At 44.5% G+C, this 16,072-nt stretch overlaps 7 protein-coding genes across 7 annotated transcripts; 3 read left to right on the top strand and 4 right to left on the bottom strand.

The window, feature by feature from the left end:
* Nucleotides 1-468: 468 nt before the first annotated feature.
* Nucleotides 469-1,326, top strand: VTP01DRAFT_7479 (uncharacterized protein; the record flags this gene model as incomplete). Its single annotated transcript, XM_069386495.1, has 4 exons — nt 469-594; nt 657-674; nt 731-1,107; nt 1,191-1,326. 4 exons carry the CDS (start codon nt 469-471, stop codon nt 1,324-1,326), a joined length of 657 nt encoding a protein of 218 aa, XP_069241945.1.
* Nucleotides 1,327-1,649: 323 nt separating this feature from the next.
* Nucleotides 1,650-2,453, bottom strand: VTP01DRAFT_7478 (uncharacterized protein; the record flags this gene model as incomplete). The annotated part of the gene is made up of 1 exon (XM_069386494.1): nt 1,650-2,453. The coding sequence occupies one exon, from the start codon at nt 2,451-2,453 to the stop codon at nt 1,650-1,652; it is 804 nt and encodes a 267-aa protein (XP_069241944.1).
* Nucleotides 2,454-2,563: 110 nt separating this feature from the next.
* On the top strand, nt 2,564-4,704 carry VTP01DRAFT_7477 (uncharacterized protein; the record flags this gene model as incomplete). Its single annotated transcript, XM_069386493.1, has 8 exons — nt 2,564-2,929; nt 2,993-3,246; nt 3,296-3,401; nt 3,461-3,639; nt 3,693-3,738; nt 3,798-3,876; nt 3,978-4,082; nt 4,139-4,704. The coding sequence occupies 8 exons, from the start codon at nt 2,564-2,566 to the stop codon at nt 4,702-4,704; spliced, it is 1,701 nt and encodes a 566-aa protein (XP_069241943.1).
* A 35-nt stretch (nt 4,705-4,739) lies between these two features.
* On the bottom strand, nt 4,740-7,376 carry VTP01DRAFT_7476 (uncharacterized protein; the record flags this gene model as incomplete). The annotated part of the gene is made up of 6 exons (XM_069386492.1): nt 4,740-5,652; nt 5,760-6,611; nt 6,671-6,791; nt 6,838-6,875; nt 6,934-7,038; nt 7,090-7,376. 6 exons carry the CDS (start codon nt 7,374-7,376, stop codon nt 4,740-4,742), a joined length of 2,316 nt encoding a protein of 771 aa, XP_069241942.1.
* A 399-nt stretch (nt 7,377-7,775) lies between these two features.
* On the bottom strand, nt 7,776-9,169 carry VTP01DRAFT_7475 (uncharacterized protein; the record flags this gene model as incomplete). Its single annotated transcript, XM_069386491.1, has 5 exons — nt 7,776-7,866; nt 7,924-8,224; nt 8,289-8,643; nt 8,730-9,082; nt 9,148-9,169. 5 exons carry the CDS (start codon nt 9,167-9,169, stop codon nt 7,776-7,778), a joined length of 1,122 nt encoding a protein of 373 aa, XP_069241941.1.
* Nucleotides 9,170-13,297: 4,128 nt separating this feature from the next.
* On the top strand, nt 13,298-14,305 carry VTP01DRAFT_7474 (uncharacterized protein; the record flags this gene model as incomplete). Its single annotated transcript, XM_069386490.1, has 1 exon — nt 13,298-14,305. The coding sequence occupies one exon, from the start codon at nt 13,298-13,300 to the stop codon at nt 14,303-14,305; it is 1,008 nt and encodes a 335-aa protein (XP_069241940.1).
* A 421-nt stretch (nt 14,306-14,726) lies between these two features.
* Nucleotides 14,727-15,523, bottom strand: VTP01DRAFT_7473 (uncharacterized protein; the record flags this gene model as incomplete). The annotated part of the gene is made up of 4 exons (XM_069386489.1): nt 14,727-14,802; nt 14,881-14,966; nt 15,016-15,123; nt 15,341-15,523. The coding sequence occupies 4 exons, from the start codon at nt 15,521-15,523 to the stop codon at nt 14,727-14,729; spliced, it is 453 nt and encodes a 150-aa protein (XP_069241939.1).
* Nucleotides 15,524-16,072: the final 549 nt, after the last annotated feature.

The following is a 16,072-nucleotide window of genomic DNA, read 5'->3' as shown; positions in this document are numbered from 1 at the left end:
AAAGCGGAAACTAATGCATATACTCGAAACAGGCAGACGGTTCAAGACGCTGCGCTCGGACAACTATGAAGAGTGGTACCAGAATCAAGAAGACCGGTCGAAGAACTCTGGAGAGACCGCGTTGCGGAACTATGGTTACGCAAAAGGATTGCCAATGTCACGAGAACGCAAAAAGCAATGCCAAGATCTCCTGCTGGCTCCCCTGTCGGCATTTCACAAAATACCCTCTTTCCAAAATGACAGGAAAAGCTGGATACAGTGGTTCCTTGCCCTGCAAGAGGGCGCAGAAATCCTCACGTCCGCAATGCGAAGGATGCAGCTCGAAACCTGTGTGCCCGTTGGAGATTTGAACCAGCAGAGACAGATTACTTGCTACGTATTGGAAAAGCACTGAAGATGGAAGGCCAAGACTGGATGCTCGATAGAACCAAAGTTAAAGAAGCAAAAGCCGTTTTCTCTCGGAAGATTATGCGCGGCAAAATTACCGATGAACAGCATGCCATTGAGCTGTTTTTTATGACGCCCATATTCATTCAAAAAAACCAAAAAATAGCTATGCGGATAAAGGTGGAGCACCAAGAAAAGACAGCTAAAGTTCAATACTATTACCCACAGAGCTCCAAGGACTCAAGACGTACTTAGATTTTGATCCCAAGGTCACCGAGCATGATGTAGTAAGTCCGTTGCCGAAACTTTGTAATGAGCACGTGTACTGACGACTGGCAAACAGGTCATCAAGGACGCAAACGGTGCTTGCTTGCCTTCCAGGAAGGACCCAGTCATTATCACTGGCGCTTGGATGCTGGGGAAAAACCGCGAATCAATGTTCGTTTGCTTCAAGAACACTGTCGCCGCAGCCGGTTACCAATTGAGACCCGTTATACACGCCGAATGGACATCCTCAAGTCCCTTCAACAGCGGACGCATACCGCAATTGTTTCTGCGCCGATACTGCTCGGAGAACTCCATAACACTATCAGCCGATGTCAAGTCCACGCAATACCCAACCTTGAACGATTTGATGAATGAACTGTTACGCAAAGATGCCACAGTGACGAATTTTGAGAAGGAAATATGGACCAAGTTGCTAGCCGAGCAAAACTTTTTGTAAGTCACCATACATGTGGTATTCTTTCAGCGTCGTGCAACAAAACGAGGGGTCGAGTTTCCAACTGACAAGCATGTTGTAGAAAAATCAAGCCTTACTTTGACGCAGTATTGCCAGAAACAGTGTATGATAGGCGCAAAAAGCTTTGGCACCTTCCTCCGATCAATCGCACTAAAGCTGGTCCTTCATCAGTTGCAAAACGTCAGCGACGTAAATGATCTTTTTCGAGTCAAGCCTTTCTTTTCTTGCTATCTAGTTTTCAGTTTTCTTTGTTGCAGAATATTTTCAATAAGTTTCTTCTCTGCAGTCAATACAAATCAAAGCTTCACATTGATATCCTTGGCAAAATTTCCAAATGTACACATCTTTGCGCAGATATACTTTCTTCACGGGCATTCTATCTGGATTATTTGAGCGATCGTAATGATATCGAAAGAAGTTCTTGAAATATATGTATTGACAACCTGATCAATTCAAAACTTTATTCATTATATTTATGCACAAGCTTCTTTTGCATGTATTTACAGATCTTCTATCATTATTAATGCTTAATTTCAATACGTTTTCCCGGCGCCCAGTCGACGATAGCTCTGCGAATGTTATCCCAGTACTGCAATTGAATCATGTATTCCTTGGCCTGATCCAAATCATCATTGGCAAATGCACTGGACAGGTGCTGGACAGTCTCATTGTACTTTTCGTCGTTTCTCTGCTTGAGTTCGTGGACTTGTTCTTCCGTCTGGGCCTCTTCTAGCTCTTCGCGAAACTCCATAATTTCCATCAAGAGTTCCGGGTCGTGCAGCGATTCTGACTCGTCCACCTGCTTTCCACGCATGCTAAGCAAATATTGGGCTCTCGCCAGTGGATCCCGGAGCGTGTGATATGCCTTGTTGAGAATCGAAGACTGCATCTGTGCATACTCGTGCTCAGTCTTGCTGGCTTGCGAAAAGCTGTCTGGATGCGCTTGCTGCTGAAGCTTCAAAAAATTAAAGCGCAGTGATTTCAGGTCAACGTCAAACGTAGGCATGTCCTTGTGTTTGCCAGTACCGGCTTTGACGAGTGCATACAAGTTGACGTCTGCTACTGCAGGCTGAATGCGGCCACATTCCGGGCAAACTACAGCTTCAACTGCCGCGTTGGCATGACATTGCCAGCAAGACTTGAACTGAGAGCGCTGGGTGCTTGAGAATCGTTTCTGCAGTTGTTCTCGCGTCGGGCCTGCCGAGCTGCAAAAAGGTAAAAGTCTAGAGGCTGATCTCGGAGACGTCACAATACGTCCGTGAGAAGCAGTTTGCAGTGACTTGAAGGCTGCTGAGCGCAATGCAAACAATACTCGGGTAGTCATTGCAACAGTTATGCAAAAGAGAGCTAAAAGGGAATAAGTGTTTGGTCCTGGCGTGCATGCAGCGAACCTTTTTCCCCGTGAGGTCCGACTTGACGCGCAACTCTTTTTCCATGGAAATACCGCGGCAGCAATTTCTGTCATTGCTGCCTCAGGTGCAAGAGGCGATTAACGAGTGTGATTTTGTATCGATCGATACGGAACTCTCGGGATTGCATCGAACTGGAAGAAGCAAGCGCATAGACACGCTCAGTAATCGCTATGCCGAGTATAAGGAGGCAACGGAACGATTTATTATTATTCAGTTTGGACTATGTACATTCAAGTGGGATGAGCCTTCCGGTCGCTTCCTCGCGAAACCCTTCAACTTTTACATTTTTCCGACCAGCATGACAGGCAAGATCCAGCCAGATCGCATATTCATGACGCAGGCGCAGGCGTTTGATTTCCTATCCAAGCAGTCCTTCGATTTCAACAAGGTAAAATGTCCGCAACTAGTAATTGAGCAAGATATTTATGTTTGGATATTCATCTTGCTACAGTGGATCTACCAAGGCATCCCCTACCTGACAAAAGCAGAAGAGGAAGCCTACGTTGCTGATGCGCTTCGACGATTAAACGATGACATGCCTGACATTCATGTGGACGAAAAGGAAAAGGAGTTTCTGCAGGATGCCATTGATCGCATAGAAAAATGGATAAAGGATCCCAAATCGACCAATGATGCCGACGGCGTCAATATCACGACGCGAAACAGCTACCAACGGCGACTCATTTACCAGCATGTGCGCAACAAGTATGTCGCCAAAGAATCAGGGATTAGACGGTGCCACTGATTCTACTAGTTTCCAAGGCCTTACAGCAGATGGACGGGCAGGGTTTATTAGAGTCACGCAATTTGACGAGAAGCAGCTGAAAAAGAGAGCACAGGAAAAAGAACGCAAAGTCAAGGTACCGAAATGAGACTTTGGTCTGGGTGCGCGTGCAGACGATTTATAGACTACTTGAAGAAAGATTGCGAAGGCGCCGTAGGATTTCGCAAGGTTATTGATATGCTCTCAGAATCTCGCAAACTCGTCGTCGGTCACAATATGCTTCTGGATATTTGTCACCTTGTAGCACAGTTTGTCCAGCCATTGCCAGATACTGTTCAAGAATTCAAAAAGCTCACACACTCGATTTTTCCCTAGTAAGTGACGCTGATACATCAACGACGTTATTTTTGCTCATTTGAATCTATAGCATGGTGGACACAAAATACATGTGTGCATCAGCAGCTGAGCTTCGGGTAAGTGCTGCATCGGTTTACGCACAATTTGCAATATTCCAAAACTTTCAACTATCTAGCCGCTCATTGGTACGACCACGTCGCTCGATATCCTGCGCTTTGAAACCAACCGTGAGATATTCAAAAACCCGCGTGTCGGTATGGTGCAATGGCTTAAACTATTCGAAATTACTGCATGGCTTAGCATCTTTATCATCTCCATCTGTACTTGTTCTTTCGCCCACTTCTATATCAATCAGATATGCACATGGAATTCCCTCGATATTTAAATGATAAGGAGCACGAAGCAGGATATGATGCCTATGTCACTGGGCTTGTCTTTCTCAAGCTGCATTCGTATCTAGGTAATATCCACCGAATCGTGAATTGAGTAATTCAAGACTCATTGTTATTTGTATAGAATCGCTAGCAAATCCTCCGCAACCACCACCAGCCGAAGAGGAAACGCAGCAGCAGCAGAAACAAGAGACTGATGAAAAGAAAACACGAGGGAACCAAGGTGGATGGGATATTTCTGACGACGAGCAGGGGGATGATCCAAGGTGGTTGGAGGATAATAGTGACAATGATGAACAATCAGATGTTTACAATTATGGATCAATACGATACCCAATCATGGATGAAAATGGACAACCTACTGCCCTTGTTTCCAGATTTATCAACAAGGCAGCCATGGTGCGCACCGGCTTCGAGTGCTTTGATTTTGTCAATCCCGAGGTGATTGATGCCACGGGCTATGCATTCCACGTGACATGCACATCTGGAGATTTGCCTATACAGCATATCTGCAATATTTTTGCACAGTTTGGGAAAAGCATTGTGGACCCAACGAGTCATGTATCTGCCTTTGTCATTTACGAACATTTGGACATGGATTCTGGCGCACTCAAAGAAGCAGCATTGCATCAACTAGGTCAAGAATTCACCGTGGAAACAGCAGCAGAATATCTTGCAAAACAGAAATAATAAAGGCACTTTAATGTCAAAGAGTATGCATTATCTCACGGTTGCAAATCAAGGTCAATTTCCTGGTCGCCAATCATCACCTTGACTGGGCCTGCATCCAGGGAGCCACCAGGGACGCCATCCAAACCAGTATATTTGAACGCGTCTGCGCTAACTTCGAAGTTGACTGTGGCCGTCTCTCCATTTGCAAGCTGGAGCTTTTTGAACCCCTTTAGCAGCTTGGCAGGCGGTGTCACTCGTCGGACAGGCTGCTGGATAAACATCAAGACGCTTTCCATGCCGTCCATGGGACCATTGTTTGTTACTTGGACAGATACGGTAACTGGCTTGTCGCTAGAGATAGTCTTGTCGTCTGCTGTCAGTTGGCTATAGTTGAATTGCGAATAGCTCAAGCCGTGGCCAAACTCGTAGAGAGGGTCCCAGACATCGTTGGCTTGACGCCAATAATTGAGTGCCATGTCACCTGCATTCTTTGGATATGTGTATGGCAGCTTGCCAGAGGGATTAACGAGACCAAAAAGCACTTCGCCGATAGCTTGACCACCCCAAGGTCCAGGCAAAAGCGCGTGAAGGATAGCTTGTGAGTGATCAGGGATACTATCTAGCACGCGCGGTCTGCCCTCGACAAGCACTGTCACGACAGGTTTGTTTGTCGCTGCCAAGGCCTTGACACCGTCAATCTGGCCCTGTGCAAGTCTAATATCGTGGATATCACCCGGTGCTTCCGCGTACACGTGTTCGCCGACAGCCGCCACAATGACATCGTAATTGTTTGCAGCTTGCAACACCTTGTCCAGGCCCGTGTCATTGCCATAGACGTCAAATCCTTCAATGTAGTCAATCTGTGTGCCCTGAGGGGCAGCCGAACGAAGTCCGTTAGCAATGGTCACACCGTTTGCATAAAATTGGTCGTCGCTGATGCGGCCTTGCCATCGATCTTCGGTAGCTCTAAATATTCAATAAATGAGTTATTGTCTTTTCTCGCTGTTTGCTTCCCTTTTATCTTTCACTCTCTCTCTCCTTCTCACTCGCTCCACGAGCTGCCTGCAACTCACCCTTGCCAGTTTATAGTCCAGCCGCCAGCCAGGTGACTAAGGTCATTAGCAGTCGGCCCAACAATAAGGATGCGGCGCACAGACTCATTAAATGGTAGCACACCATTGTCATTCTTGAGTAGCACAAGTGACTCGCGTGCCGCTTGTCTAGAAACCTCCACATCCTCGGGCCGTCCGACCATTTCTTGCAGGGCACGGTTTGCTTTCCAGCCATCGGGCTCTAGCAAACCAAGATCTTTTTTAAGCTGCAACAGACGCTCAGTCGACTCATTGACGCGAGACTCTGGAATGGTGCCCTCCTTGACAAGGTCGTGCAACGAGTCGGCAAAAATAACGTCACTTGGTACCATGGACATGTCTACACTCGTGTCGCTGATAGATAGCCGGACTGCATCCTTGTGAGTGGCAGCGACCTTGTGTGTAGTGTACAAATTCTCAATTTCAGCCCAATCCGTCACAAGCATGCCTTGGAATCCCAGCTGCTCGCGCAAGAGCTGCTGCAGATACTTGTGGGATGCAACTACAGGTTCACCATTGACATCAATGTAGCTTTCCATAGCTGTCGCCACACCAGCATCAATTGCAGCCTTGAAACCAGGCACAAAAGTATCGTAAATCATGCGGTCGGAGGCTACCGTTGTGTCACGGTCCTGACCGCTGTACGGTGCACCGTAAGCAATAAAGTGCTTCATCGAGGCAGCCACTTTGGTTCTGTCTGACTTGTACTTGCCCTGGTAGCCTCGAATGGCAGCGACTCCCATGACACTGGAAAGGTAAGGATCTTCTCCAAAGTTCTCGTACACACGCGCCCATTGCTTTGTAACGGGAATATCGAGCACGGGAGCAAAAGTCCTAAACACATTTCGAATCCGTCAAAAAAGGATACCCTGGCCTTCTTTTCCTTTGCCTACCAGTGTACATTCGCCGCACGAGTGTCTCTGGCTGTAATGGAAGCTGCTTCGTATGCCAGCTTGGGATTAAATGTTGCAGCAATGTTGATACCCTGCGGGAACAAGGTAGCTGTTCTCCAGTCTAAGTATTCAAAGAGGTCAAGAAAAAAAGTAAAAAGGAACCTTACACTTTGCTACATAATGCGCACCGTGAATGTGATCCAACCTGATACAAAAGAGAGAGTATTAGCGCGGAAAATGTTATCTTCGCTTGAGACACGTACCCGTAAATAATTGGTATTTTAAATGTAGAGTTTGCAGCCATTGTTATCTGCTGTATCTCTTCGATCCTGTCCGCGTACTCCTTGTGATCAAGGTTGCGGCCATCGCTAATCTTCAAGTAAGAACGTTTGACTTGCATAATCCGAACCCCAACTTACCGGGCCAGTTGGTTGAGATAGGATCCGACATAGTATTTCTGCGCATAGTACTCAACTGCAGTCTTGTTCAGAGTACCGTCAGGCTGCAGCACCATGGCTTGATCCAATTGTGTCATTTGACCAATTTTCTCAGGCAATGTCATGCGTGAAACCATTTCCTTGATATCAGGGTCAATGGCTCCAGGCCGATCGTATTCTTCAGGACGGAGTGTCCCGTATTCTTGAGCTTGCATCAATGCATTCAGACCAAGCAAGCAGAGTAGAACGCTCTGCTTGATAAACGCCATTTCAAGTTGTTTCTGAGAAAAGGAATAAAAGGAAAAAGAGAAGTCTTAACTGAGAATATATAGTCTCCCACATATTTTTTTTCCGGTCGAAGATTGGTAGAAAATTCACTTGCAAATACAACCGTTTGTAGCAAACTCTACATGTCACCGCACAATAACGTATATATATATGTATACGCAAAGTAACGATCGCATCATCCTTTTCCATTCAGATCATCGTCACCTCAAACCAGTTCATATATCCCGTTTCAAAGAAAGGAGATCTAACTCCATCAAGGAGGCATTCGCTTTATTTACTATTTTATACTTTTTTTAAGATTTTCGTTCATCCAAGGTAAAGAAAACAACAAACGCAAATTGAACGTTACGATAGATAAACACATTGGTAGAATTGTCTATTTACAAGGACACGGGTTCTTGGGTATGGTTTGAAAGATATCGAACGAGCACCAGCGTTTGCTCGTATACCAAAAAGTTGAGCGAATGCATACTGTGTTAAAAAAAGGCAGGTGAGTTTGTAATTATGTTGCTATCCCACAAAGCTTACGGGAATGCACGCATCAGAGTCACCGTCACACCGCGATAAAATCCAGTGAATCCTCTGGTCTTGTAAATATCATGGATACATGTAGCTGCATCCGGATAGCGCGGACAGGGTGCAAGGACATCCTTTTGCAAAAGCGATTTCACTAGATCGATCGGGAACACGGCTAACCAGCAAAGGATGCCGCAGATACCGCCTGCAAGAAATTGGGTCATGGGTCCAGCGGGCCGTTCCTCGCTTGTCAACAAGAACTTTGTTGTTTCGTACCCCCCAAAATAGACGCCCGTGCCCACAGTATCTCGCACTAAATTCTCAGCAGAACTCTGGATTAATCTTGAGGCCGCGTCTTTGATTGGATTCTCACTTACATAAATGCAGCCCAAATCCACTCCATAGACCGAGGATCCCTTTGGCGCGGATAATTTCCTTTGCAGAATGCCAACTGGACGTTGGCTGCACACAAGTGCTCGCGTAGCGTCCATTCATCTTTTTGCACAGGCCATTGTTTTTACTGTTGCCGCTATTGTTGTTATTATTGTTATTGCAGCTATTGCAGCTGTTGTTTGATACCCTGACGGTTGCAGAAAGAGGCAGCCCAGCGCCCACCGTTCGATTGACACGATCGCGCTCAGGCATGGCCCTGACAACTGTCACACCTGCGGTGATACTGCTGGCCTGCAGCAGCAAAACTTCAAGCTGTTTGTGGATCTTTACCAATTCAAACTGGAGGCGATTTGATCAGTAAATTCACCTTTTCTTCTCTTGATGCAAGCGAGCTACTCTTCCCGCAATCTTCCTATTTTACTTACAGGACAACTAAATGCAGCGATAAACGCTCCGCTAACTGCGCCTGCAGTTGTCGATAACGTCATCACTGAACCCAATTGCTGCCGTCGCACATACTCGAACCGTGCTTTGCAAAACGACTTGGACTCTTCATACACGGAAAACGAAATAGACTTGATGATACTGACAGTTACGATTGGCGGCAGCATTCCACGAAAGAAGCCCCGTACACCTTCCTCCTGATACGTATGTCGAACGCACGCTGCAATTGATTTGTATGGTTCGGTCTGCATCCTCGTTTTTACTGAATCAAATGGATAACCCGCCGCCACTCCAATAATGGCTGCTGACGAGGCCGCAATAACGGTTTTATTCGCTTTTGCAGCTTTAGTAAACTGTGCTCTGTGCTCGCTTCCCGGAACGCAGTATAGCAGCACATACCCCAGAGCAGTTCTTGAAGCATTGTTTTGTATGGGAGATGATGCACGGGTCGTCGTCGTCTGTCATTCCCGTCTTCCACTGACAGTTTGATTTGTTATCAATGTCAAAAGTACCCATCGCATTCCACAGCTTACTCGTCATTTAACACGGAAAGAGAACGTGGTTGAGCCAGTGTGAATATACTTTGCGAGGAAACAGTACTCTTGAAAAAAGAAGCTTATGCGGAAACCATATATGGTGGTGTCGGGGGTTCGACGACGATCGAATATCGTGAGTTCTGAATCGTGTTGTGTCTTTTTCTTCCTTCAATCCCCTTTTTAAGCAACCATTCCAGGGTCCGTGCATCAACACAGTATTGTCAACGAGCTGCCCGGCTGCTCATACATTAGCGTTTCGTCTGTTCTCGAGTATGTGAATTCCAAGTCGGTATTGTAACACAAAGATCTCCAGATCAGAAATTCGCGTGAAGCATGGCATGGAAGGTATCACGGGCAAGATTTTTGGGAGATGTGCATATGCACACACTTTGTAGGGTAAGAATATGTATTTAACAATGTCATCTGTAATGCGCATATAAACAGAGCGCGGGATCCACGCTACTAGACTTTGATCTGATATTGATAATAATTACTTGCACTACTGGTTTTTTAGAAAAAGTATCAAAGATAGGATCCAAGCAGTTGTCATGTTCCGATCTCCTTAACAGTACTTACTGTATATGGAACCTGGACGTTTATCAAGTATCAACCAGCACTGCTCTTTTTAGGAGAGCACTGCGGTTTTTCCCGTAAATAGATCCTGAGACAAGAGGACTCTGTTCATCGCTTTGCAATCACGTGCTGAAATTGATGACAGTGATAGAATCGAGTATATCTCGTGATTGATCTTGACCATTTACAGTGATTTGCGCGCTTCTGGCCAGTCAGTTTGAATCGACGAAGAATACATTACAGTAGCACTGAGTCCATCTCTTAAGCATTGTGCAAATATTCGGAAAAGGCTACGATCAAAGCTTTTGAATGCGTTTCATAGTTACACGACAGGACGCACGGAACCCCACCGGCATTTGGGAGAAAAAAACTGGTTAAACATATGCTTCCACCAAGTTTTCTTTCCATCACTCGAGTCATATGCATATACCAAACTCCTTTGTAACCACTTCTGGCATCGATAGCCTAAACAGTGATGGTAGCTTTTACATACATCCGGCAGATTGCAGCACCGACTCAATACGTCCCTCTGCTAGACATTTCGCGCATTGTCCAACTCGTTGGGAATCACTGCAGCCAAAGATGCCTAGTGAGGCTCATGCGCAAGCAACCCAATGTGCCGTTGATCGCACTGGACATTACCAACCTACACCTAGTGGAACGCTCAATAAGGAACGAGATACCCATAATACACATTTCCAAGGATTGCAAGGCTTTGCAAAATTCTCTGGCGCGTGACACTCGGAGACCGTTTCGGCCGATTCGAACGATCTTTTGGGCAGGACTAGCATTTTATTTTGGATTCGAACAGACATGCAACCAACTCGTAAAGTGGTTTGTAGTGTCGGCATCATCAATGCTCCTAGTGCGAGAAATAATGGCAAGCCGCCGTGATTACAGCGTAAAAACGATTCAAGGCGAATGTTTTGTTATTCGAGATGATGCAGTCCGGACCCCTGTCCGATTTTTCTTCTTGCAAGCGCCACTCTGCTGTCTGGCAGGGATGTCGGCCCTAGCGGTTCTAACTGGGCTTCGGTTGCATACTCAAAGCCATCGTAAATGAGAAAGCTCTAGCTGTTTGTGCAAATGGGTGAGATATTCTCCAAGCGTAAATTTTGCGTCTACCCGTAAATACAAATCTCTCTCCTTACAAGCGCAGCGAGTGAAGCGAAGCGTGAAAGCGCTTGTTAAAAAAGGAACTTTTGACCTGACTTTTGTCGGTTCCCTCTTTCCTCTTTGAGCCGTAAAACACTGATCTGGCTAGTCTTATAAAAATGGTTCTCCTGCTGTTATTGGCTCTTTTTTCAAAAGGTTCGCTGTGGAAGCACTTCTTTTCTGGAGGCTGTAGCGCTCTGAGGAGTGGGTGGAGGGCCGGTTTTTTGATGGAAAACTATAGTTAATTAATTTATACACCTTGCACATGCGTTGGATGGAAGATATATAACAGGCTATGGGCTACAAAATTAATGTTCACGTTTGGAGCTTGGCAGACAGAACAGACACCAATCTGAGGAATTCGACTTTGAAATTTTTTGCATATTCAGCGTTGTCTACGTATTATATCGGGATCTAGCCGATAACGAGCCGGTAGGTAGACAAGTGGTAGAGTTATCAAAACAAACTCTTTGGAGGGAAAGCCTCCTATGGGTGGAAACATTGTATACTATATCAGAATGAGTAATGGAAAGTATATATGGTTTGTATACCAGAAATCCCCAGTGCCTTTGCGGTGCTTTGCTTGCAGTAGCGAAGCGGATGCAAGACCACCAGAGAATGGAGGTTTATGAGGGCGAAACGAGAGAGAACAGAGGGAGATTATGGATATTACTAGAAGATTCATCTACACCGAAAATATGCGAGTGCTTCGAATTCACCGGAAATACACTTTTTCCCAAAAGTAATGTCGCAATTTGTGAAATTTTATAATACATTTATACACAAAAACGTCAATTGCAGCGACATTATTTTTTGAAAAAAGTGTATTCCCAGATACTTGGAACACATGCACATCGATTGAGCATTTAGAGTCACAGATACTTGATGTTATTACACGAAGCGCATTAATATACCTCTAGCTATTACACAGAATACATTCCACAAATCTTTTACTGAAAACAATTCTCATTTATCGAATACCTTTAAGTTGTAGTATACTTGGGAGCGACGTTACTTATCTTTTCTGTTTTCGTATAGCTGCTATTATTGCTGTTTCATGGAGAGAGGATAGATGCCGAACTTTATTTAACGATAAGTGTTAACAAGTCAAGAGCTATGTTCGAAAAGGATAACTTGCTGTTAACATAACTAACAATTTCTCTGGGACGTATGCTTGCAGGAGAGTTGTATTGATTCTCAGATCTATCTCGCTTAAGCAAAGGGCGAAGGGAGCCGCAACTGCTGTATGTCTTACTTTCCTTGCAGACCGTATATTTTTGTTCGCTCAAGCCATTTGCCCCCAAGCTCGATATCACAATATTTCTCAATCTGGCTATACATATCAGTCTTAACTGCGCACACGTACATTTATTACATGCGGTATACATACATTAATATCTTATTGCTACAAATATTACCCAAATTACTCTTTATCTCTTTGACAACAATTTTGATCACTATCGTTTGTACACGACCTCTATACAGCTTCCATACACCATGCGTTTTCTGTATCAGCATCCAACAAGAGTAGATTATCAATTACGTCAACTGTATCGGTCTTGCAGAGGTAATTGCTAGAGATAACGTTACAGTCTCGCATTATTCAGAGATGTTAACTGTCTGAAACGGTGAGCAGGATGACAGGATGTTGTATACAGTGAATGATAACTTGCTCTTGCAACGCTGTAGACAAAGAGTTTTGCATTTGAAGATGCATCCAATGTATTTCCTTCCATTACTGTTGTGCATATCTATATGTTTGCCATAAATCGAAACCTTCCATGTACGCAGTTCTTGCCAAAATTCAATATTCAGGCTTGCTTGCGCTTAAGCTTGAATCTTCGACATTGAGCCAGGATTTGTTTTGCAAAACTGGATGTATACTGGTGTACGCGAAAAGCTGTCATCCGTTAGATTCGTCTTCCTTCAGCAAAGCGCTGCATGGACGTCGTATAATTTTTTTCCTGTTTTGTTTCATACGTAAGCGGTTTCTCTTTCACTCCCTACTCCTTTTAGATCGATGAAGAAGAAGAGACATCAAACAACGCAAGCACCCACTATGAGCGTCATCCCTCTTCCGAAACTACGCGATCCTGCAGAGACCCTACGTAACAAGAGAAAGGTCGAAAAGCCTATCGAAATAAGCAAAGACGAAATCATCAATAATCTCGAGGAGGTGTTCTACAAAATAATACGTGGTTCTATCCGAAAGATCAAATCTGAAAAGGTGGAGCCAGAAGACGAAAGGAAAAAAACGCAAAGCTATAAGCAAGTTCGAGAAGAAGATGATTGAAAAGAACAAGTTTCTGGCGTTGAAGCAAGTCCCTGCAGGCATTTGGGAGGAAACCGACAAGCTCAATGGCACACCTTATGGCACATCAAGGAGTAAGCTGGCTAACGAATCACCTGGCCCGCTCGAAAAGTGGAGAACCTATGTAGCTTCCAACTTTGACAGTATCAGCGAGCAAGTGCAAATTTCCTGGGGAAGCATCAACAATGTAGAAGATGATGATAACGACAACCCTTTGCGTGATAGCGGGGATGTTTTCGTTGACTATCGCATTGCAAACGTGCTGGAAATACTACGATCTGACTTACCAGAGGATCACGTTGAGGTATTCAAAGAAACACTAATGTCAACTCAAGAGTTGATATCGGATGACATTGCAAACCTTGCCGCTGTGATACGCGCCGCAATGATGCATTTCGCAGCAAAAGGCGGCAGTCAATTCGATATTGCGGAAATCCTCCCGCGAAACGCCATTCGAAACACGTCAATGCTTTTCCGGGACCAATTCGTCACTTTTAATACGCAAATTGCTACAGATGCAGAAACGGTCCTATTTGAACAGCAGCATATCGAAAAATTACACAGTATATACCTTGGAAATATGGTTACAACTGCGCAGCAAAGAGCTCTTGGCAGTATTGACGCCGATTTTTTTTTATCGAAAGCTTTTACTATTTACCACCTGCACCGGCTGAAATGTCCCAAACAATCAACCAAACCATTCAAAAAATACTGCAAAAATTTGGAAAACATGTGGGCGGACAACAAGTTGCTTTCAAGATCGGCCGAATACGTTATTCGCATCCTATTGAGATTACACTTGGCTCCAAAAAGAGAAGCACATCACAAAGACTTGATTTCCAGAAAAGCGAAAGAGAAAAAAGAGTCCAAAAACTCTGTCAAAACTTCAGCCATTCGTAATCTGCAGCGCAAAACAGATAGCCGCATCATGCAAGCCGGAGATGAAACACGAAGAGGCGAAATGGTTCACGCGGCGTTATAAAAGTCAGCGGCGAATACATGCTATAAACGAAGCCCGGCAAAAGAGATTGGATAGAAAGCCTCAGGACGCGATAATCTAAGGAGTGTAATTATTTGAAAAATGACGCATCAACGAATTCGTTCGATACTTCTGTTCAGATCATGCAGTTTGCAGTCGGGACTCTGCCCGGTACTGTACCAAACGAATATACTGTCGATGAGTGAACGCTCACTCTGATATTAAACCTTTATACCCTAATGGACTATACGGTTTTTGTGTAGGACATTGGAATTATATAATACAAGCAGAATGCAATTCCTACTCAAGCGAACTAATATGGAAGCTCCGTCCAATGTGGGCCACGAAAAGTTGTTATCTGTCCAAAAATGAGCGATGATGTCCATCAGCTGTAAAATAGAACAGGAGAAGGAAGGAACTAGTATCACGTATTGATAGCACCCTGTTCGAGTTTGTTAACGCCTGTACGACTGTACATGAGGCGATCAAAAGCATGCTGTCTATTATGAGAAACTAGATGTGATATGCATTATGTAGCGGGATGCAGCGATTTGCATATACAAATGAAAGTCTCATACCGGAAATTCGACAGACACACGTAGCTATGGTAAATCCGGTAGGAAAGAATAGGAGGATTCATGGTTCTGTTTACATATTCGATAATCTACACACATTTGAGACGTTAGTCCTTTCGAATTTCCAAAAGATTGGACTTTGAGGTTATTCTTGCTCGCGTTCGAGACTGCAAGGATTTGTTCAAAGAAATCATTTCCAAGAAACGATAAACCAGCTTTCGATTGCGCGTTAAGCGACGTTCGGAACTAGGTACAAATCGAGCTTGAAATGAGAACATGGTCACAGCAGTACTGAAAAATCTTGTGGTGACTGTAAGGATTAAGTTGCTGCTATTATATGATCTTGTAATAATTTTCAACGATCCAGCCCGGATATTACAGTATGCCTGGGTTTTAAAAATACAAGAGGTCCTGTTGAATATGTTCTGGTATACCAAAGACGAGGTTCCCTTTATGACCATGCCGTTGGAGTACACAACTCAGACTCTTGTAGCAGAAACCGCAAAGGCTGATCCATTTCTTCACATATAGCAAGCGTTGGACTTTCTACAGCTGCAATGCTAATAATATTGTTCGTTTCACCGCAGTTCAGACAATATTTACGACAAAGAGATAAGCCGAAATCTAGCTGAATCCGAGTCAACATATTAGCGTTTTATGGTTTAGCATCGATCAATGCCGTCGATGTACATGAAAGCCAATGTGCAACCATATTACTTAGCTCTGTTAGTCAATCCTTATCGAGCGAGCTGTTACCGCACAGAATGTACTTTTATCTTTCTAATTTTATCAAAGAAATGATGTTCTCCAACCTAAACTTGATACAAATCGATTGAGTTGCCTTCGCCGTCACTCTTGTCTTAATTTTTCCACTTGCGGTACACATTATGGATTTCAGAATTGCGCTAGGGGGCAGAGAACTTTCAAAGACACGATCTCAGGCTGCTACTAGTCCTTCAGAACAAACAAGGCAGAGACAACTGATGGGAAAAGCAATGACTAGATTTAGAGCTGGCCATGCTCATCAGCGATTTTGCTTTGTGAAAGTCTTGGAGTACATTTTGCAGTCTAGATTTTCAAATGCGTGTGCAGTGTGGAAAAAGTCGGTCCAGAGGATACCGATTCCCATATGGGAGTCAACCTTTCGGGAAAGAGTGCGTTTCAGCGTCAGGTCATTTAACATTGCGTGCGGAGG

The sequence above is a fragment of the Rhizomucor pusillus genome (assembly GCF_041956525.1).
Source record: "Rhizomucor pusillus strain CBS 183.67 unplaced genomic scaffold VTP01scaffold_4, whole genome shotgun sequence".
In the NCBI taxonomy this organism is placed as follows: Eukaryota; Fungi; Mucoromycota; class Mucoromycetes; order Mucorales; family Lichtheimiaceae; genus Rhizomucor; species Rhizomucor pusillus.
Note: the sequence above shows the minus strand (reverse complement) of the source record. Positions and strands in the feature narration are given on the sequence as shown.